Source organism: Amphibalanus amphitrite, unplaced genomic scaffold, assembly GCF_019059575.1.
Source record: "Amphibalanus amphitrite isolate SeventyFive unplaced genomic scaffold, NRLGWU_Aamphi_draft 000234F_arrow, whole genome shotgun sequence".
Lineage (NCBI taxonomy): Eukaryota > Metazoa > Arthropoda > Thecostraca > Balanomorpha > Balanidae > Amphibalanus > Amphibalanus amphitrite.
The window spans coordinates 246,834-268,451 of NW_024881729.1; the positions used below are offsets into that span (position 1 = coordinate 246,834).

The 21,618-nt window shown below is 48.1% G+C and overlaps 2 protein-coding genes across 11 annotated transcripts; one reads left to right on the forward strand and one right to left on the reverse strand.

Moving 5' to 3' along the window:
- The first annotated feature begins 4,948 nt into the window (after positions 1 to 4,948).
- LOC122385897 (protein ALP1-like) lies at positions 4,949 to 6,169 on the forward strand. The gene has a single exon (XM_043374524.1). The coding sequence runs from the start codon at positions 4,949 to 4,951 to the stop codon at positions 6,167 to 6,169; it is 1,221 nt and encodes a 406-aa protein (XP_043230459.1).
- Positions 6,170 to 6,351: 182 nt separating this feature from the next.
- Positions 6,352 to 14,818, reverse strand: LOC122385893 (transcription factor Adf-1-like). Of its 10 annotated transcripts, none has more exons than XR_006257301.1 (6): positions 13,568 to 13,821; positions 10,461 to 12,434; positions 9,458 to 9,594; positions 9,088 to 9,238; positions 7,735 to 7,789; positions 6,352 to 7,380 (listed from the first exon to the last, which is right to left on the reverse strand). XR_006257301.1 is itself a non-coding variant. In XM_043374514.1 (6 exons), the coding sequence occupies exons 1-6, from the start codon at positions 14,464 to 14,466 to the stop codon at positions 7,040 to 7,042; spliced, it is 765 nt and encodes a 254-aa protein (XP_043230449.1). In that variant the 5' UTR covers positions 14,467 to 14,818; the 3' UTR covers positions 6,352 to 7,039. The 10 variants fall into 10 exon arrangements, 7 of the variants coding, with proteins under 7 accessions (XP_043230449.1, XP_043230448.1, XP_043230450.1 ...); XM_043374514.1 differs by lacking the exons at positions 10,461 to 12,434; positions 13,568 to 13,821 and adding exons at positions 8,699 to 8,774; positions 14,459 to 14,818 and having other exon boundaries at positions 6,352 to 7,377; XM_043374513.1 differs by lacking the exons at positions 10,461 to 12,434; positions 13,568 to 13,821 and adding exons at positions 8,699 to 8,774; positions 14,459 to 14,817.
- Positions 14,819 to 21,618: the final 6,800 nt, after the last annotated feature.

The following is a 21,618-nucleotide window of genomic DNA, read 5'->3' on the forward strand; positions in this document are numbered from 1 at the left end:
GTTACGGAGGGAGTCGTGACGGCCAAGGATCGGCCTGGTTGGGTCGTGGCTGTTGTTTGTTGGGGTGGACAGACTGACGAGGATACCTAAGGCATGTATCGAGCCCCCTCTGTTCGTTTGTCTGTCCATCAGCCCGTCTGCCCGTCAGGTCATCCATCAGTCACGGATGGAAGCATCAGGGGTTGATTGGTGCCGGATCACGATCGGTAGATAACACCGACATCACTCGACCATCAGCCGCCGTCGGAGCAGCCGGCTTCCCGACGCTGACGCTGATTAGTGGTGACGTGATTCGCTCCAGCTAGGTTTGGCTGCTCAAACACTGCTTCCGCCTTGAATTTGGCTCGGCTTTCGGCGTCGGCTCAACACCCAACCGTAACGTCAGACGTAGCAGCATAGACGCCAAACTGTTGTCGGCGAGACGACGATGGTTGACTTTCCCTACACCCACGACAGCCACGTCAGCTTTCAGCGCACGGAGGGACGAGCGGTGTCGGTTCCGGTGGCACAGCGTCGTTCTGCAGTCTACCGCCGCGGGATGTCGCCGTTCTGAGGTGCTCGACGGTCGGGGGTCGTGCTGCTGCCTGTCGGGGGTCGGAGGGAAAGCCTCCGAAGAGCAGGGTGGGTATAGGAGGAGAGCAGGGGTGGTGCGTGCTCCGGGAAGTTCCCGCGGGGGAGGTGGTGGAAGCGCAGAGTTGCGAGGGTGGTCGCGCACTCGTCGGTTCCGGTTCCGGCCGGGCAGCAGCGGCGCCGCGGGCCGAGTAATTGGTCGGGCGGCCCGACAGTTCCGGTCCGAGCCGCGCTGCCATACTCCGAGACCATTTCCGGCCCGAGTGGACCGATCGGCGGCTACTGCCGAGCAGTCACCCTCCTCCTCCGGCCGTCAGAAGGGCCCTCAGAGGGGAGCGAGAGCGAGCGAGTGGCCGCCGGGGGGAGTAGTGAACGACTCGACAGCAGACTGCCGTGTCAAGAAACTTTGTTGATGGCCCGTCAAACGACCTTCCGCCGCCGATAGCAGAGGCGGAGGCGGACGTCGCGCTATGCAGTCCTAATGCGACGGGAAGACGTAGCTGTTTGATGTCGAATGCGAAGGCATGCATGCAGTAACTCGCTACGTAATTGGCATGGGCCTCCTACATGTCGTTTCCAAAAGGCCAGCGCCGTCGCGCCCCGCTCCGGCTAGTTTACGAAGCATAAACAAGACCGGTCAATGCGGCTGCCGCTGAGGAGTGAGTTATACGCGCGGCCTCACATTCCGGCGCCGGTGAAAATTACCGGCCTCGCTGGGGACTGACGGCAGGTCGAAGGGGCGGAGTACCGGTCACATACATAGGAAGACAGGCCGGCTCACGGCACCCTGTATAGTTGCACATCATCAATACACAAACGGTCGGGTTAGCTGTGTTGTGCCCGTCGGTTATGCAACGATCACAATGACACCATGGTGTGTTTATACACTGCTACATGGACGTCAGACATTGCGCAATGTTCAGCGTGACAGGACTATCTGGCATCGCTAATGTTTGTACGATAGGTTACTCTGTCAGAGATGACACCTTTGATGTGTCGTCTTGGTATTCTTATCCAAACATCGGTACTCGGTAGGCATTCGATTTGCAACTATGTAGTGAGCATGGGGTTTTCTGCATCGGCCTTCTCTGTAGGGGAAATTTCGGTTGACCCTCAGAAGGCAGTAGTTTACCCTCGTCCAAAGTTCTAATTATCATCGCCGACCTCGACCACTATCGAACGTCGTTGGTCATGCTACCTCAACTAAACGGACCCAACCTGCTGGGGGCGGCCCACAGGCTATAGAACCGCTCCAAACTCAGCCAGGTCACGTCTGACCGATCACGAACCACCGATCACGGTAACGAGTTGTCGCGTCTCGGAGCAGCTCCACCGTCCCGTGAGTCCCATGTACAGAGTCTCAGACCAGTTTCGGTGTCTCGTGAGTCCTGAGCTAGCACCGTGAACCTGGATCACGTTTCAGGTGACCTACGCTGGCTCTGACATTGCCACGTAACCCCGTCTTTGATCAGGGAGACTGGCGGCGGTGTCGACGGCGGCGGGGGGGGGGGCTGCGATGGTGGGGGTGGCTGAGGAGGTGGCGGCGGTGGTGCTGTCGTTTCCGGTGTCTCCGGGCGCCGGTTCAGGTCGGTGGCGCGCGCCGGGCCGCACGGGCGCATTAAATATGCGCGGCTCGTCGCGTCTCCTTTGATCATGCCGCTCTGTGGTGGCACGGGAGGCGTGCGCCGGGTCACGGCAGCAGCCAACCATCACGGAACTGGTGAACCGAGTGCCGTACGAAACACACGCACACACACACAAACGCATAAATATACAAACATAAGTTAATTGAAGTAAAATGAGGTAGAAGCTACATTAATGAAAAATGCGAGAGTTACTTAATCCAATAAAAACGAGTTGATGTGCCGTCAATCCTCGGAAACTGAACTGAAAAAAAAACTATGATATTGGCAATGCACCAACATGATCTCAGCCCCTTAGAATATCTTTCTCAGTTTGTATTTCTCGTTCATTGCATTTTCTTGTCTTCAAGCATCTCCACAGTCCACGCATCTGCTGCCGAGAATTCGTCATCTGCACACCTATGCCACCGCCAGTCCACTCTCTAGAACGCTAAAAGGGCGGCAGGCCGGCCGCCGCACCGGTGCGCGCCGAAGCCCTGAAGCCGGCCAAATGCGGCGCGAGTCGCTCTAATTAGCATATCTCAGGGCCTGTCCGGTTAATTTGCGGCGTAAATCCACCGGGGTCGCGCCGCGCCGCGTCGCCGCGCTGCTGAGGGGCTTCCATTGTCGCCTGCGGGCCAGTCCGTCTGCGCCGACCATCGCGACCGACGACCCCGGTCGAGTCCACTGAACGACACATAGACTGGTCGACCGCCACGTCCGACCATTCCGACAGTCTGACCGTGCGATGGTCTGGCCGCTCGGGGAACTGATCGTTCGACCCGTCCTTCTTTTCCTCTGACCGTCTAACCATTTGACCGACCGACAGACCACCTGGCCGTATGACCACTGACTGTCCGCGTACTCTGACCATTCAACATTTCGACCATTTTCCCGTCCCACCGTACAACCGACCCACTCTCTGTTAGACCATCTTACCGTCACCTTTTCCAACCATCCGATTTCATATTGTCCACGGCATTGTCATTGGAAATTGAAATGGACGGAATCGTCATTGTGTTTCACGGACTTTGTTACCATGGAGAAACTATGCACTCGTAGGCATGCCAAGTGATGTGTGACTGACAACCTTAGCAGCGGCTGATAATAAATAAATTTTGTTCAGCGCGTCTACAACACCAGTGAACCCATCGAAACAGTCTGTGGATGGTAAGTTAACACGAAAGCCGGTGCTGAGTGCAAGGAGGCGCCGAGGAAGTCGTTGAATTTCGTTCAGCATGAGTTCACATGAATAGCTGATGATGTAAACATCGCGCCTCATTGTTTATTCTATCACCATTAACCGTTTATGATCTCACGACTCTGAAGATCGATGCCGCTGCGATGGCCACAGTTAAGTTGATTTCTAACTTTAGCTATGTCATTGTTCAGCAATGTCCAAAGTGCCAATGAACACTCGCTTTGTACGACAAGTGTTGCATTCTGTCTGTACTGTTAGTTACTTACTTAGTAATTTTGTATGCTGAGTGCAAGGAGGCGCCGAGGAAGTCGTTGAATTTCGTTCAGCATGAGTTCACATGAATAGCTGATGATTACAAAATTGTTAGTTACTTACAAAATTACTTTGTAGTTCATAGAAATGCCTAGGCTGGATAAACACCCCAGTCTAGAGGCCAGAAGTCAAAACACATAATTAAATGGATAGGTGCATATACATAGCTCCTCGTGAATGTCCAGTAAACTTGATTAAATGTAAGAATTAATGTCGTACACATAACGACATAACAAAAAGAAATTAAGTTCAATCGGATTATTAAAAATGAAATTAGTGGAAACGATCAAAATGTAAAACGATGACGCGCTTTTGCTGCGAGTTCATAAAGAGTTCGGAAAAGGTCCAAGGCTCAAAAGATGTTTGGTGTCTTTTGTATCCACCTGCACTTCACGACTTATTCGAAACGCGTTGATTCGTATCCGGTGGTGTGGTTCCATGCTGCACCTCCGCATGCTGCACCATTTAGTTTTATTATTTTTGTTTAATCACGTGTTGTTTTGGTACTGTGAGAGCGTTTGCCCTGCACCGGCTGTTTCCGATCGCACAGTTTCCAATATTGAAGTTGCCGGCTGGATCGTTGCACTGCGCTGCTAACTGACTGTTCGATCGCTGGGCTTGAGTCTGTACGGCGCACACGCACACCAGTGCGTCGACTGGTGCCAATTGCTGCGTCGGTATCGATTGTGCAGCGCCGTGTGCCTGTCTGTCGCAGCAGTCGCTGCACGGCGTCGGTCTCAGCACTGGCCCGACGAGTCCAAGTCAGACGGTACAGTCCGACGGTGCCGCGCGGAGGCCACGGCTTCCGTCATTTTCTTACGGCAGCGGAGCTCATATCTCCTTAAGGTCGCCGTCCACTGGTTAGGCGCGCTTTCAGCGCCTAATCGTTTAGGCGCTGAATACCATTTTCGGCGCCTAATTTAACGATGACTATGCGATGAATTTGATTTCATCGGGATCCGCCATGATAGCTCAAGGACAATTCGATAAAAAATGCATGAAAATGTAATATAATTTGTGGTAATGCACATCACTGACAGATAAATAATAATTATTTATATAATTAATTGCGCCTTTGACCGTGGTTTAATTTGTGTCAGTTTCTTATATGAACCGTAAAAGGTTCATTAAATTGTTCTTGAAGACAATACAATCTCTTAGCAGGGACGGAAATGTAAACAACGTTTGTTATTGTTCTCACATCAGCTAAAAGTCCGTCATTATTCAATTAACTATTCACGACATGGAGCTAAACATCGCACGAATCGCACTAAGCACGACTCGAATCCGGGTGGAGCAGGAGCGCCGTCGAGCCCGACGCAGGTACTGGGTTGCCGAAGTGCTGCAGAGGCGACAAGCCCGAGGCGAGTTTTTTAACTTGGTGCAGGAGCTGCGTGCCGTGGATCCCGACCGGCACCATGCCTACTTCCGCATGAGTCGGGAGACCTTCGACCTGCTTCTCGCCAAGATCGGGCCCAGCATCACGCGCCAGCGCACCAACTTCCGCGAACCTATCGACCCCGCTCAGCGCCTGGCCGTGACGCTGCGGTACCTGGCCTCCGGCATGGAGTTTTCTGCGCTGGCACCCTGCTATCGCCTCGGCGAGAAAACCGTGCGTGCCATCGTGTACGACACATGCGCGGCCATCATCGCCATACTGGGACCGGAGGTGCTTCCAGCTCCCACCAGGGCGACGTGGGAGCGAAGCGAGGAGATCTTCCGCACCCAGTGGAATTTCCCGAACTGCGTGGCCGCGTTGGACGGGAAGCATGTGGTACTCCAAGCCCCTTCCAACTCTGGCAGCGAGTACTATAACTACAAAAAGTCCTTCAGCATCGTCCTCCTGGCAGCCGTGGACGGTGCCTATCGGTTCGTGTACACGTCAGTGGGAAGCGCCGGAAGAGAGTCGGATGGGGGCATTTTTAGGAGGAGTGACCTAGCCGCCAAACTGCAAGACGGCACTCTCGACCTGCCCCCTCCCAAGGCGATCGATCAGAGAGGCACGACCCTACCAAGCGTCATCGTCGCCGATGAAGCTTTCCCGCTGACGGTGCACATGATGCGGCCCTATCCCGGACGTACCGAGAGCCGGCTGGGAGCTCCGGCCACCATCTTCAACTACCGGCTGTCGCGCGCCCGACGGGTAGTGGAGAACGCGTTCGGGATTCTCTCCCAGACGTGGCGCATCTTCCGGCGTCCGCTGAACGTCAATCCTGAGCACGCCTGCACTATTGTCAGGACGGCGTGCATCCTGCACAACTACGTGCGCGACCAAGGACAGGCGGACAGCCAGCAGCCGCAGCAGGCCGACGCCAGCGGCGAGCAGGTGGGCGGACTCTGCGAGCTGGGCAGGCTGGGCGCCAACAACTTCACTCGGGAGGCCGAGCGCATCCGCGACCAGTTCGCCCGGTACTTCATGGCCGAGGGAGCCGTCCCCTGGCAGGATGCTGCTGTCGGGCAGTGAGGGCGTGTAAGCCTGTCACTTCGTGGCTGGGGAGCCGTTCCGCAGCAGGCTGCTTCTGTCGGCAAGTGAGAGGTGCGAGAGGCGGGAATTGAGTCGTCTTTGACGCCACTGGTGTTGCTCCGTGTGATAATGCTGTTTCATTTGTCACGCTCAAAAACCTGTCATATAAATACAAGCATTTACGGCCTTTGTCGTTTATTGCACGCGAAAGTAGTGGAAATAAATAACATTAACTGTCGCCCTTTCCAACAACCAAAGTCAGATAACCACGTAACGTCCAACTTCAACTTCACAGCAAAGGAGCTCAAACATTTAAACACCAGGTAAACGAATTCACTCCTAAATCAAAACTTGAAAAAGGGTCGCTATAGCGATCAGACAGCGGAAATACACACTACGCAGAATATGACTCAGGCTCAGCAAAGTTCGCCATGGTGGAGGTTGCATGGAGAGGGGACGCATTTGGCCGCATCACATTATCTCAGAATCAAAGGAAGCTGGAAAGACGCCGAACAGGCATTATATAGCTCGCTATAAGCAGACATGTGCATGGATCCGGGAAAATGGATCTGAAATTCGATCCCATGAATCTAGATCTGGGATCCACCCGGATCATAGATCCAACCCCTCAACTTTGTCGAGAGATCCACTCAGATCATAGATCCAACCCCTCAACTGTGTCGAGAGATCCACTCAGATCATAGATCTTACCCATAAGCTCGAGAGATCCGCTCAGATCATAGATCCACCTCTCGGATCCATGCACATGTCTGGCTATAAGATCGTTTTGAATCATTCTGGTCATTTTTTATCAAATATGTGTGAAAAACGTCCCCCCTCCCCCACCCGTGCGAAGGTTATCACCTGCTTTTAATCGGACTGCGCCCTTTTCAAGACTGTAAGAATCTCCAGTCTCGCATCCGCTTTCTTGTCGTCCCTCACACGCTCCATCTCCAACCCCACCAGCTGACCAAATAGTAGGTCCGGGTTACGGAGGTCGCTCACCGCGCGTTCTATGGACGCTATGGCGGCGTCAAGCTTCTCGGCGCCACGAGCACCCGGCCCCCTGACCTGCTTGACTTGGCCGTTGGTGCCAGAAGAGCGCGGATGGCTCGGGCCGGCGACACAGCTCGCTGCTGGTGGCACCGCGGACACCCGAGGCGTTCCGAGGAGCGTCGCAGCTGGGAGGACTCCTGAGGCACAGCTCGCTGCTGGTGGCAACCAGGACACCACAGTTAGATCATCGTGGCTTACAGACGAGCAGTTAAAATACACGCCGTCCTAGGCTCAGATCGATGTATGACTGGCTTACAGGCACTGATAGACACTAGAGTCCTCGTTTGTTACGTTGTTGTCAAATGACGAGGTTATGCTTTTCGGAGTCCTAATGACGAATTTCATGTAAGTTTTGATTTAAGATTATGTCTTTATGCGTTTGGGGTAGGTCAAGTCAGGTCAGTTTAACCAGATGGCGCCATGTCGGCTATCCGTAGTTACAGGTGTCAACCACCAGTGGCAGTTTCGTATTATGCTATGATGGCTGCATACCATTTGAACAAACTCACCAGCACTGTCGTCTGGTAGTTGAGTCTCGCTGCTGTCCTCATCAGACACACAAAGCTGAAACACATGATGATTACGTGAGTGAAGATTGATGCGAGATATTTGATAGGTCACCAAAAATGGTTAGAAAATGAAATTCGGCCAATTGCAAGGTTCGTTTGGATGTTGACTACGACCGAATTCTTCCGAACACCCTAGACCGAATTCTTCCGAATTTAACATTTTTGAAAAACGCCCCGAAAATCACGATTAAACAGCCGCAATAACACTAATTAGCATTGGATCTCTTTTGACCCCTGTACTTAACCTTCGCCCGAGTGCCCGTGTTTTGGCCACACTTGCCAGTTTTGTTTGCGCGCTTCAAGAAAACCGCGGCGCGCAGCGCCGCGAAACATGGTATAGCATATGATACATCAATTTCGCATCGTTTTTGAAAATTTTGACCCCAGGTCACGTAAGTTCCTTTTCAAATCTTAGTGATTAATCTGCGCCCTGCTGCTGGTTTTTTGCGAGTATATCAAAAACGTATCTCGGTTACTTTTATAAAACTTACAAAAACCTTTATTTGGGAGCTGAATTCCAATCAGGAATACATTTGGGCATTTCGAATTTCGACCGGCTTTGAAAACTGGTCCAGTAGTCTCGTAAATAACAGGGCAGAGACCCTCTTACTAGCTCCTCTACAGGGCGGAGTCTGGGAATAACAATGGGCCTGAGGAGGCGATTGTTAAGGTGCATGATGACCAAAAGGTTTTAAATGAAACTTGGCAACACTGTTCGTTAAAAACAAATGAACAAACAAACAAGAAAAAAACAATCAATGTAAACAGCTAGAACAGGCCTGTTGCATGTCACGGCATTGCTTTATTAATTTCCAACGAAATCACTGCATTGAAAGGAGTCATGAAACGCCCAAGATCGGATATGGATCATCATTTAGAGTGACCCAGAAATCACTTTACACACCTCATTGGAGTATTGGTTTGTGTAGTAGAATAAGGATTGCGATCCTGTTCCAGGCTGCGTCAAGTTTGTCGTTACCCTGCATAGGAAAGGAAGGAACGTAGCATTTGATACATGACAGGAATACAACAGGTTTTCTAATGGAAAAGTGATATGGACTGGGAGGGGTAAAAAAAAACTCAGAAGTCAGCACAGCAACTAATTAATACGACAGTGAAGCTTATTGCTTATGCTTATTGCTCCAGTAATGGAGCACTACTGGGCAATGTGCAAGATCTGTGCTACTGGAATACAACATTTTTGAAAAAAGACTTTTCATCTCTATGTCCTAATGCAAAGATCCAGGACGTGCACTAAAATCCAGGACATACATCCTACTGCAGTTAACTTACGGTTTAGGCTTGATGGCATCATCCAAAAATGACATTTCCTTTTGCCAGGAGGAGTTCTCTGGTGGCGGGCAGCCAGAGCCACTTGGCAATTGCCTGCGTTTGCGTAGGTGGTAGTCACGCAGACTTTTCCATTTCGATTTTGCATCCTGAACTGAAAAGCAGGGAATAAAATTGGTGAGAGCCTTGAAAATTTATTTTGTCAAGCGACATGTGTTTGTTACCTGAGAGACATCACAATTATACAAGCACCACGGATGTGTAAGGGTTCGCATTTTAAAGCTTAGAACCCAATTCTAAAAACGTGGCAGAGCCTGTGGCTGTTGGCACCATTTACAACACGTACAAGCAAAATATGATGCGTAAGTTTTACCTGATCTCCCAGTGGTCTTTGCCACCTCCTCCCATGCTAGCTTCTTCTTATTTCTGTTAAAGTAGTTGCTGTCCTGAGGACGCCAAAGCACGTCATGACGTCTCACGGCTTCAACTAAGGTGGTGTCACTTGTAGAGCTGAAAAATGGGATTGATCATGTCACATTGCTAACAGAGGCCCCTGTACATCCGCGATACACTGCCTGAATCAGGGAACATCAAACAGACCGATTGCAGAAAGCTCGGGAGTATTATGGTACATAGCAGGATACAGGGCTGAGGGCAGGACACAGAAGGCACAAGGCAGACACTGAACTCAGACTGAAAAAATTCATGGTATCATCGACATGTCTGGCGTAACGGGCGGATTGAGCTGAAATTTCGGTGCAGTATCCAGCGTAACTCTGTGCGCCCAAAAATTCTGCCATACGGATGGACAAAGAAATTTTGGCACAAGACACAAGACCTAGGTAACCTTGGCTAACTTCACTCCCTACGCTTTTGAATCATAAACCATGTCGATGATGGGTGTTCATCCAAATGTTCATCCAAAGCCACACAATATCGGCTCATGAAAGCCCGAGACATTCGGCACAGTGTATGGATTTTTTTCAGTCTGGCACAAAACAGGACAATGAAGGTACACCAGGCACAAATATAAAAAACGGCAGTCGTAAAGCAGGCATCACACTTGTTTTTTTTCATTTTGCAACCAAGGAGAGGCGCCGTACCCAGAGATGCTTCCTTATCAAACCAAATCAAACCTAACCAAACCTGACCTAACCTTACCTACGATCTACAACCTAACCTAGAGCGACACTCCTTGGTTGCAAAAAACAAGTGTAACATCTGCTTTACTATTACCAAAAAAAAACTACAACCCTGAAACCAAGCTACATCCTAACCAAAATTATGGAAAACACCTGTCCCTAAAAAAAACTTTGCTATGGTTTTGGGACTGAGGGTTCATTTCAACCAAAAATGCACAGATTTGCATGGCTTACATTTAATCGTGTAGCAAAAAATGGTCATTTTGTAGCATGTGCAGCAGTTTGAGTTCAGTTGGGCAAACTAGGCGGCGGGAATCAAAATATGGAGGCATCAAAATATTGATTCTAGTGGGCGGAGCTTTGACCATATATGGGCATACGTGCAGACCATCACAGAAACGTCAATTCTTCAGCAACCGGCTACAATTTCAAGATAGTTTCTTCACAAAATGAAGAGCAACGTTGAAGCTGCCCACCAGGCACGAAACAATAGCCCTAACCTCTTTGGTTAGTTTTGGAAAGTGTCTTGAAAATAATCAAGATATTGATTCATCACGGCGGCTAATCCCGGCGAGAATCAATATTTTGATTCTGCAAACAGCTGGCTAATCATTATTTTGATTCTGAAATCAGCTGGTTTATCAATATATTGATTCTGCGAACTGACTTTCTGCAGACGTACTTCACCCTTTAAATTGATTTATGGGATGTTTCTTGTGTGCAAATAATGCAAATTCAATAAATTCATTAAGATATTATCAGCACAGGATCGTGTAATTTTTTTCTAGACCTTATTCCCACGGTAGACCAGGGATTTTCAGCACTCACCCTGGCTCCCTGCTCAAAGCTGCAAGCCTTCGAGGGAATGCGTGAAGGGAGCCGTGCTGACCTTTGTATAGGGGTTGTACTGAGTCGGAGCCGGAACCGAAGCCCGACCATTTTACTCGGAGCCGGAGCCGGAGCTGGAGCCGATTTTTTCCTCCGGAGCCGAAGCCGTCTGACATTTTCACGGCTCCACATCCCTGCTTTGTAGCATTGATTTTGAGTAAAAAAAAGTTAACTTATCGTCTTTCACGTGTTCATGAATGTGTTTCTACGCATCTGTATCCCGTCCCATTTCTGTGGAGTACAGTAGGAGATATTTCGCCGAACAATATACTCAAGCCCGTTGCACAAATTGCACAATTTGAATGAAAATATGATACACGGATGTATTTGCATTCGCAAATAATACGATGATATTCATAACACATTTCACAACGATCCCTGCAATTGCCACATATTTGCCATCACAAAGCCCTGTCGTTGATGCTCACATCCCATGCAAAGCAATACTCACTTTTAGGACACGTCTCTTATTCAATATGGCTACGTATTTGCAAAACATGCAGTTAATAATATTTGAAACTGAGACCTAACCAATAAGACATACCGCGGACAGGTGAGAAAAAAACAAATAAACGTCTGGAGAATGACCTCAACGTCTCGATGTTGCCTAATTACAAACAGCAATTTTCGGTTTCGAATCAAATACATGAAATAAATATAAACAAAATTTGTACAGATACACTCAATATAGGGTTTATGATTAGCACGGCTACCTAAAACATCAATCCTGTCAGGTTGAGCCACTTATGTCCACACCCAAAGCAGGTCGCTTTGGAACACCACAAGATCCCATATTACCACCGAAAACGGTCACCAATTGGTCTACTGATCAGCATCTTCAGAACATTCTCGACCGAAAAGCTATCAGTCCTGTCTGTGTTTTGGTTCGCTTCATCTGGGCTATGCGCACGTTTTTCTACTCCGGTTCTAGGGACGAGATAGCAGTCATCACGCGCTGCACCAGCTCGTTCTTTGACAGGTTGGTGACGCTGTCGTCATCCGGCAGGATAAACACGTGGCGCATTTCACCCTCGGCCCCGCCAGCCACATACACACTTCCTTACGTCATATTGTTTCTCGCCACGAGATCAAAGTTCAAAAGGTCGTGATGTAGGTAGTCTCCGCCCAGCCCGAGTCAGGTACTCCGCCGGTTGGTCGGGTGCGGCCAGGTCCGCGCAACGCCGCCCTACTTCAGTCGACGCTCTGGTTGACAGGGATGGCGTCATACAGTTGCCTGTCGACTAAACAGCGATTCAAGACGCCATCCTTGGCCCTCTGAAGCCGATCCCCGCAACGACCAGTGTTTGATCCTTGGTTGACCTGCAGCAAACAACAGAACACAATAATTAGGACATTTGTGGACAATAAATTAGGAAACTATATGTGTTATTATTCCCCTTGTTCAGCAACTATTAATTTTAGAATGTATTTAATAAAAAATTAAATACTTAATGTCACTTAAATTTCCACTGAACGCCACCAGGTGCGCCAACAACTGTCATCTCATGCAATTATATAAATTCTGCCAAAAAAGTAGATCTGAGGCCAGTTGTACCAACAGAAAAATAGGTGACTGCTGGATTTTTTTTTTTTGTTTAAAAGTTACTTCACATACAGAGCATGAACGGTACAGCCCTATCCTTTTACGTGCCCATCATGTTAACGCTCCATATGTGAAACAGTCTTAAGGCAAAAAATTTCAGCAGGCAGCTATTTGTGTTGATAAAACTGGCCTCTAAAATTAACTTTGGCATGGACAATCCTGAAAATTAACTATCCAGCATTCCCTGGACTGCCGTACATTAGACACATAATTTTCTTGAAGATCACGCATAATGTAAATATGGCTTACACCATTCAGCAACTTGCTTTTGTTACACTTAAAGTAAGCATCATTAAATATGTAGCAAAAATCGGCGAAGCAATTACAAGCCAAGCATACATACCTACTATTTAGATAAGGCAAACACGAACATGCACTACGACCTTTCAATCTTGACTCGGAACAAGTCAATAACCTAGTTGCCATTAAAAATTTAAATGCTACAAATTAAAGTTGTAGCAACAATTGGGTGAGTGAGACACAAGCAGAGGCTAAAACATCCAAATTATGTAAAATACTGGACATGCACTGCCCCCATTTCATGAGTCCACCCAACAATTCTATCAGGTGAGACAAAACATTAGGCTTCTTGTACCTAATTATACCGTAACTTTTAAAGGACATCATATTTCACTGAAATACTACACCTAAGACATCATTTTCAAAAAAATATAGCTTAAAAAGACAATAGAAGAGTGAGAAGGCGTCCCGCGCCGCTGACGTCGCTACCGCGCCATGTTCCTAAAACCATCTCTTAAAACGAGTTTTCGGTAAGAAACGTTAAGATCACATGCCTGAAATTGAAAAACACACTTCAAAGTATCTTAAAATATGATCCATTGTTACTTACACGTCAGAAAAGGTCGCTTAGACAAAATAAAACCGGGAGCACTACGTTGCATCCACACACCCACGACGCCGGCGCGAAATGGCGGGAACCGGAAATCGTGGCTAGATACAAAGAAAAAGAATATTTCTTATAAATGAATTATACAACTAAATAACGCATTTTTTATTTTCTTTTAGACAAAATTATGAAAAAAATACAAAGGCTCGTCGTTAATGATAAACAGAGCAAGTTTTATCAGCACGTTTTTGTTGAATTATGGCGGCGAAATCTTTATGCCATTCGTAAAGGTACGCGCGACAAACGGCTGATAGCCATGCAGCGAAAAATTGAAGCGGGAAGTTTTTTGTTTTGACTTGTCAAAAAATCTCGCCGTCATGGGGGTTATTTCCGCCGTAACGGGTCGTCTGAAGGTGGGAATGTCCCAAATTGAATCAAAATATTGATTCTATGCCCATATATGGTCAAAGCTCCGCCCACTAGAATCAATATTTTGATGCCTCCATATTTTGATTCCCGCCGCCTAGTTTGCCCAACTGAGTTGCTGCGTTGCGGAAACAAAGTTTCTTAAGGATCTAGACTCCCGCTTCCCCCTGCACCAGTACCCTTATATGAAACAAACTTCAAAAGGAGATGGAAAATGCTAGCTACATATATGCAGCATTCAAAATATCTTGATCTCACTTTAGAAAAAGTAGGTAGGTCAAGCATCCACAAAACCAAACATATTAAACATATCAGGCTTGAAATGCCTTATAAACATATATTTTCAAGGAAGAAAAACTATTATCACGAAACTCATCTAATATATGGCAAAGTTTTATTTGTAATTAATGCATATTTATGCTTAGGAAAAGAGGAAGATTGGATTTCATTGCACCTGACCTACCTTACCAGCTCATTTAATGCTATTCTGGAGATGTAGGAAGATGATGAAACACAGAACACACACACTGCCACACTCAAAATATTAGCAACACTAACCTCATCTCAAAAATGCTTTTCAAATGTTTTAAATATCAACAAAACACCCGATTGATGATAAAAACGCCGCGGCGTATGCGCGTCAAGGACGCGCTGAAAAGTTGGAATATTTCAACTCGTGAGCGTCGAATACGCGAGTAATTCAGCGCCGACCAGCCGATGAATAATCAGCTGACAACGCTTCATCGTGCTTTAGGCGCTGAAACTGCATTCGGCGCGCAACCCATAGACTCCAATGTTAAATTCAGCGCGTAAATGTGCGCGCCTAACCAGTGGACGGCGGCCTTTAGGCATCACTAGTCGGCCAAGGAGTCTCTAGCAGGTAGCTCTGTATGCATATGTATAATGCACCATGCCAACTATCAGGTATTCGTCTCCTTAGCGTACTGCTTCAACCACGGGGATAAAAGCTCTACCGACCTTGGCATCTAACCAACATGGCTTCAGACTTCCCAGCTTTGCCATCTAGCCCACACCTCCTTTCGTACCGGCCCTTTGGTCTATCCCACCGCTCCTTACGGCGCCGGCCGCTAACGGTTCGAGTCGGCCGAAAATTAGTATGCAGTTGGACTGCCGAGTTAACGCGGCGTACTTACAGTAACGGCCTGCATGGCTGCTCGGAGATCGGTCTTGACTGACGCCGGCGCCGCTGCTCTCCGGCTCTGTCAGCCCCGAACACCGCGCCGATCGGGCTGTTTTTGCCGAGGGCGCCCCGCCGTGTCCCCGATGTGTCGATAGGGAACTCTACGGCTGGATTGGGGGGAGGGGTGCTGCATCGGGTGCTGTGTTGTCACAACAATGGGGAGGGGTGGGGATGGATAGACGGTGTACTGGTCCTAAATAGTTTGTGCACTGTATGTACATATATCTTTGAATCAGGAGTCTTCTGTTTTCGAATTCTATGTATACCATACGTTGTCCTGGGATGGGCATTTGGCTGTATTATTATTATTTTTTTATAGTCATTTCGACAAAAGCCCCGGTTAGTATGACCTAGACACTATGATCTGGTGGTATCTAGAGGCGCACGGCTGACGGCGGTACAGGTGATTGACTGATCGCCCCTCTGGGCTCTGTGTGTTGCTGAGCCGTGTCGGGTACAGGTGACTGTCTGATCGCCCCTCTGTGTGTTGTTGAGCGGTGTCGCGCGGTGAGCCGTGTTACACGTGTCATCGCTGACTCGAGTTCCGCCCTGTCCAGGGTCCATCGGGAACGGGTCATTGATCAGGGGGCGGCGTTGTCGGACGGGCGGGCCGAGCCTGCTTGGGGCGGGGCTGAAACTGCCAGTCACTGCACGGTGCGTAGCCGACCTGTCACCTGACCTGTGCCTGTGACACTGGCTCTTCGTCACTCTCCGCTCCTCCCCAATGATCGGTGGCCGTGTTGACATGCTGGTGACACGTTGACACGCTGTTGACACGCAGTGTCATCACTTGAAACACCTCTCTGGTATCAATCGCACCTCGACCTCCAGGGCGGCGACTGAAGTCCAGAACCACCCACCGGCCTTCGTCCGCATACAACCCTGACCTGCCCCGAGTCTGGACAATGTCTGTCACGGGTGCAGGAGTGACCACTGCTCGATCCCGGTGGGTGTCTGACCCCGGTCCGTTAGCCGACGGTGGGCCCTGTTGACAGGCCGTCATGAAGGTTGCCACACAATTTGCTAGTGTCGAAGGGTACAGTTGTGGAATAGGGTCGGGGTGATCTGACATACTGCAGACGGTGCTTATCGTTTAACGGTAGCATATCAGCAGCCAGTCCAGCCGTGACCGGTCAAAGTACGGCCCTCCAGGTGGTTGGTTGCCAACATCACAATAATCGATCTGCATTGATGGATGCGTCTAATGGCTGTTGAAAACCATTGCCGAACTGTGTACAAGAACCCTTTCCTCATTTCTATTGAGTCATTTTACAGGAGTGTCTCTGCCATTTAAAGTTATTACACCAAAAGCACATAGTTAGGCTAACCAACCACTCTTTTGCTGGAGGGCCGTACAATGTCATGCAGCTGAACGAGCTCTCCAGTATAAGTAGCCGCGGATGGATGCCCGGTCACTCGCGCTGCCGGCCGCAGTTGGTGAAAACCATTCACCTCTTTGCTCGCTTCGAGCTGTTTACGGGTTTGTGGCTTCAAATTGATCTGTTGTATTCGTGGTGTAACACTTACACCACCGATTACAGCAGCATCCCACGTTTGGTTTCACTCTGCCGTCATGTTCGATTTGTTTGTTATGATTCCGCGGTGGCTCCGTGTCTCACCCAATAGCCTCTCGAAGCGCCGTCATCCACCGTCGTAACACAGCGTCGATGCCACCATTAACCCGCACAACCCGCTAACTGAATTCTAAGTGCGCACTTGAAATTCACGCCCCAGCGGCGAACAAAAGAGCCGACAAAATCTTGTTCAAGTTGTTGTAGGCGAGCAATGGCATCTTTGAGCATCATCATAAGTAGAAAAGTATGTATAAATAACCTTATGCTCATTCTTTGCACTTTTTTGTTGAAATTGAATAATTAAACAAAATCATTGATATATTTCGGCTTGCGCCATCTTCAGAATGTACAGAAACAATTGTCGACACAAACAAACAAAATTCGATTCCATCAATCAATAAATCGTGCAGCGCTTCAATCAGCTCCTTGATGAGAGAATAATTTCATATATACATGGCTCTCGAAATAACAAACGCCTCCGTCGCCTCACCAGTGGCCCCAGGAACCGAGGAGCTGTGGTTTGATTGCCGCAGTGACCCGATGCCACACCTGCATCCGACCTGCAGAGACACTACAGTAACATCTGCGCGTGATACCGTAACGCCTGGAGGTAAGAACTTCCCTCTGCAAAACTCCAACTCCACCCGTGATAACGTAAAACCAGCGATACTTGGCGAGATCACAAGCCTCTTGTCGACCTCCCCAGTAAACGGTTGTTCGAGTCTATTGCCCGGTGGCTGCGTGGGCACTGAACCTCTCGAAAAGTGGTATGATTGCTTGTCAGATGTGATACAGCTGCAGGCTGACCAAAGACTAGCCAGCGACTCAGGGGACGATACAAAAATGTGCGCCTTGCGTGTAGCCCCGGATGCTGACGGGGATATCTGGCATGACTGTCTTGGAGAAAGCGATTTCAATGATATCGACTGTGTGAATAGCACCCGTGACCAAACAGGACCCACCCGCAGAAAGTCTTATCCCTCCAGCACAGCCCCTGATCCATTCAGTAATCGCGATAAGTTTGTTAACATGACCGATAAGATGCTTCCCGACCAGCTGGTAGATTTGCTTAGCAAGGGCCCTAATTTCGCTCTCACACGATCAGTGAACAGGAACGTGATCAAAGAAGTAGAGATCGGCCTTGAGAGGGGTGTTTTTGCCTTGCGTTGGAAAAAGCATATTGAAAAAAGAAAGTCAAACCTGCATCCTAGTGCCAACAGTTCTGAGTCAGATAACGGTACTGTAGCATCAAATACGGATCAGCAAGATGAAGGTGATTCAAATACCCCTGAACCAGACATCGACCTTGACCCAGACCTGACCCAGGGAGCAAAACACAAACTGAAATTGACACCAAAGTTTAGCGACACTGACACTCGGGCGGCACCTTTCGCTGACAGCAGCACAGAGAAGTCATTCAAAGTTCTCAAGCAAAAAGTCATGACCATCTACAAAAATCACAAAACTACATCAGAGCCCAACCATGGGCCTCATGACAGTAAAATGTTAAAACAGCTGGGCGAGGATCCAGATATCATAGTAAAACGTTCAGACAAGTGTAAGAGCCTGGTACTGCTATCAAAAAACGAATACTTACAAAAAGCAGAAAAAATAACCAAAGAATATGAAAGCGTGCCTAAAAATCCTACTACTAAATTGGAAGCTCAAACAAAAAGACTTATCAAAGATACGTTAGCAAACAAGGTACCCGACAAAGTCATCAAAAGCGTAATGCCCTCCGGAAGTCGTACAGCTGAGCTTTATGGTCTCCCAAAAACACATAAGCCAGACGCACCACTCAGACCTATCGTCTCAGCATGCGGAGACCCCCTGGACAAGTTAGCATGGCTTCTGGAAAGGATAATTACGCAGCTACTGACCTTTGTGCCGGCCCATTTGACAAACACAGACGACTATCTAGACAGACTACGGACCCAGTTTCCCCAAGGACTGCCAAAAGATTGTATAGTGTTTTCAGTTGACGTGACCAACCTCTACGGAAATATTCCCACCCACGAGGCAATCACAGCTACCTTGAATCTTATGAACAGACACTTGGACGATATTGACACTTGTGGACTCACTGTAAAGGACATCGACTCCCTCCTTAGACATTGTCTCAGCAACAACTACATTCGATTTGGTCAAAAATACTTCAAACAGACAGAGGGAGTGGCGATGGGATCCAGGATCGCCCCACCGCTAGCCATTATGTTCATGGACGCAGTAGAATCGATGATACTCACCTCTCCAAATTCAAAGTATCAGCCTATGACGTACATGAGATATATCGACGACATTCTCGGTATTTGGACACACGGACCGGACAAACTAGACGAATACTTCCGATTCCTCAACGACTTTCACCCAGCCCTAAAGTTCACGATAGAGAGGACCGACCAAACTCCAAACAGATGCATACCATACCTTGACACCATGATCAGAGTGAAAGAAGACGGCTCTTACAGCACTGAGCTCTACATCAAACCTATGACAGCCCCCATCATCATTCACTACACGTCAGCACACCCGATGCAATGCAAACGCTCTGTACTACACTCTCAGCTTCTACGCGCCAAACGACTAGGTTCTGATAGACAAGCACAAGAACGGGGCATGGGACTCATGGAATCACTGTTCAGACACAATGGATTATTGGATACCCGAACAGACTCATTCAAAGCACTAAACACAAAATCATGTATCACAGACAAAGATCAAAAAGACGAAACACTAAGCAACGAGACACCGACACGACTTACATATCTCTCCCCTACATAGACGAGACCCTTGCACGACGAGTCAACGGGGTAGTGCGCTCATGTGGCGTACAGGCACGTATCGCGTGGACCAGTGGGAAAACGGTGGCCAAACACATCGTGAGGTCAGCGCTGGAAAGCCCCCCGTGCCCTGCTGGTGCCAAACGCTGTGCCACATGCGAAGCAGGGCTCCCAGGCCGCTGTCACATCAAAAATGCCGTCTACAAAATTACATGTAATCTTTGTGACAATGAAAGTACTATTTACATTGGCGAAACAAAAAGGCGCATCCGTGACAGATTCAATGAACACTTTCGTGACGCTAAGAACAAGGCAAAAAACACCCCTCTTGGGGATCACGTTACCCAAAGACACCCATCATGTACAATCACATCATCGTCATTCAAAATCTCCATTGAAAGAGTGTGTAAAGACGTCGCTGATTTAAAAATATCCGAATCAGTGGAAATAAGGAACCAAAAACCATGTTTGAACACCCAAACTTCATCCTGGCCACTTCTGCAGCGTCCATCGTACACCCCCACATAACTATATTGTACATATCCACAAATTGATTGTGACAACTACTGTCTGATTGTGCCGTTGATTTAGGCTGCGCCAAACAATGTGATGATTCATGCAGATTCTATGTTGTTATTTTGTATATTGTATATTGATCTTGTGTGTTGTATATTGTACATGTATCGTAGATATCATGGACGGCGCATCGTTATTTCGAGAGCCATGTATATATGAAATTATTCTCTCATCAAGGAGCTGATTGAAGCGCTGCACGATTTATTGATTGATGGAATCGAATTTTGTTTGTTTGTGTCGACAATTGTTTCTGTACATTCTGAAGATGGCGCAAGCCGAAATATATCAATGATTTTGTTTAATTATTCAATTTCAACAAAAAAGTGCAAAGAATGAGCATAAGGTTATTTATACATACTTTTCTAAAAGAGCCGACAGTTTGCGACGCCAGAAAGGCGTTATCTGTTTATCGACATTTACATAATACGCCAAGTCTTGGCTGCATACCACCGACCGATGATCGGTAGGTGGTGTGAAAAAGGAGACGCTCGCATATTCGCTCACATCTTCAAACGAGACAGTTAGCCGCTTTGAAGCCATTATGAACTCGTCCAAACGTTAAACTTATTTAAGTGTAAACATTTCGCTAATAACAGAATATCATTCATCTTGAAATGATGCTGTTCGTTCATTTTCTGCCATAATGGGGGGCGTGGTCGCTCGAGGTTGCCTTTGTGTCGCACATAGGGGAGAACGGGGCGATTTGGCCGCCCTTTTGTAAAAACGATATTTTGAGAAAACCAGTGCGCGTTTGGTCCATTTCTCCATGGAGGGGTGTGGGGCGTTCAATTGTTGTTCCGGCAGATTACTTGCATCATGCCGGGACATCTCGTTTCGGTAGTAATTAACCGGTCTTTCAAAGACTGCTCGGCGGCCAAATGACCCCGGTACCGGGGTCATTTGGCCGGGGGAGTGGGGTCATTTGTCCGGGTATGTGATTCAGAGATATACCCATTACAGAGCTGAGACAACCTGAAATATTGACGCCCCAGATTGTGCTTAACTCATGAATTCTGGATTGACTCGACGCATGACTGATGTGACGATCCAGATGCCCCAATGCTGACACAAATGATGAGCATCGTGACTCATCTTTGATTCGCCTGAAATCAAATTTTTCAAAAGACTAGGCTTACACTCGATTCATTTGAATCAGTGCAAGTGAGGAGCCACATTTGATTTACGAACTTTCGACTCATGAGTTGAGCACTGCCCAGTGATAACAACAGCCAACTGTAATGGCTGCCAAATCGTAGATTGCTTTAGACGACAATCACACTGCAAAAAAAGTCCTTTGTGTACGAGTTGTTTGTTTATTTCAAACTCTGTCGTAAACATGAAATAAAAACGATTCCAGCAGGCCCTGTCTTCGACCCAGCACTTAAACACATCCACTGTAAAATACGGCATGGATGTCCAGTCATCACTGCGCTTCACTGTTTTTCACCTTTGCGCCCCTGTTTCTTCGACGGTCCAGCTCCCGACGTTCGATGGTTC

Coding starts and splice junctions, on each gene's coding strand:
- LOC122385897 (XM_043374524.1), top strand. CDS start 4,949: ATGGAGCTAAACATCGCACGAATCGCACTAAGCACGACTCGAATCCGG.
- LOC122385893 (XM_043374513.1), bottom strand. Junction 9,239..9,457: donor AAAGACCACTGGGAGATCAG/GTAAAACTTACG, acceptor CCTGCTTTTCAG/TTCAGGATGCAAAATCGAAA. Junction 7,381..7,734: donor ACTACCAGACGACAGTGCTG/GTGAGTTTGTTC, acceptor GGTTGCCACCAG/CAGCGAGCTGTGCCTCAGGA.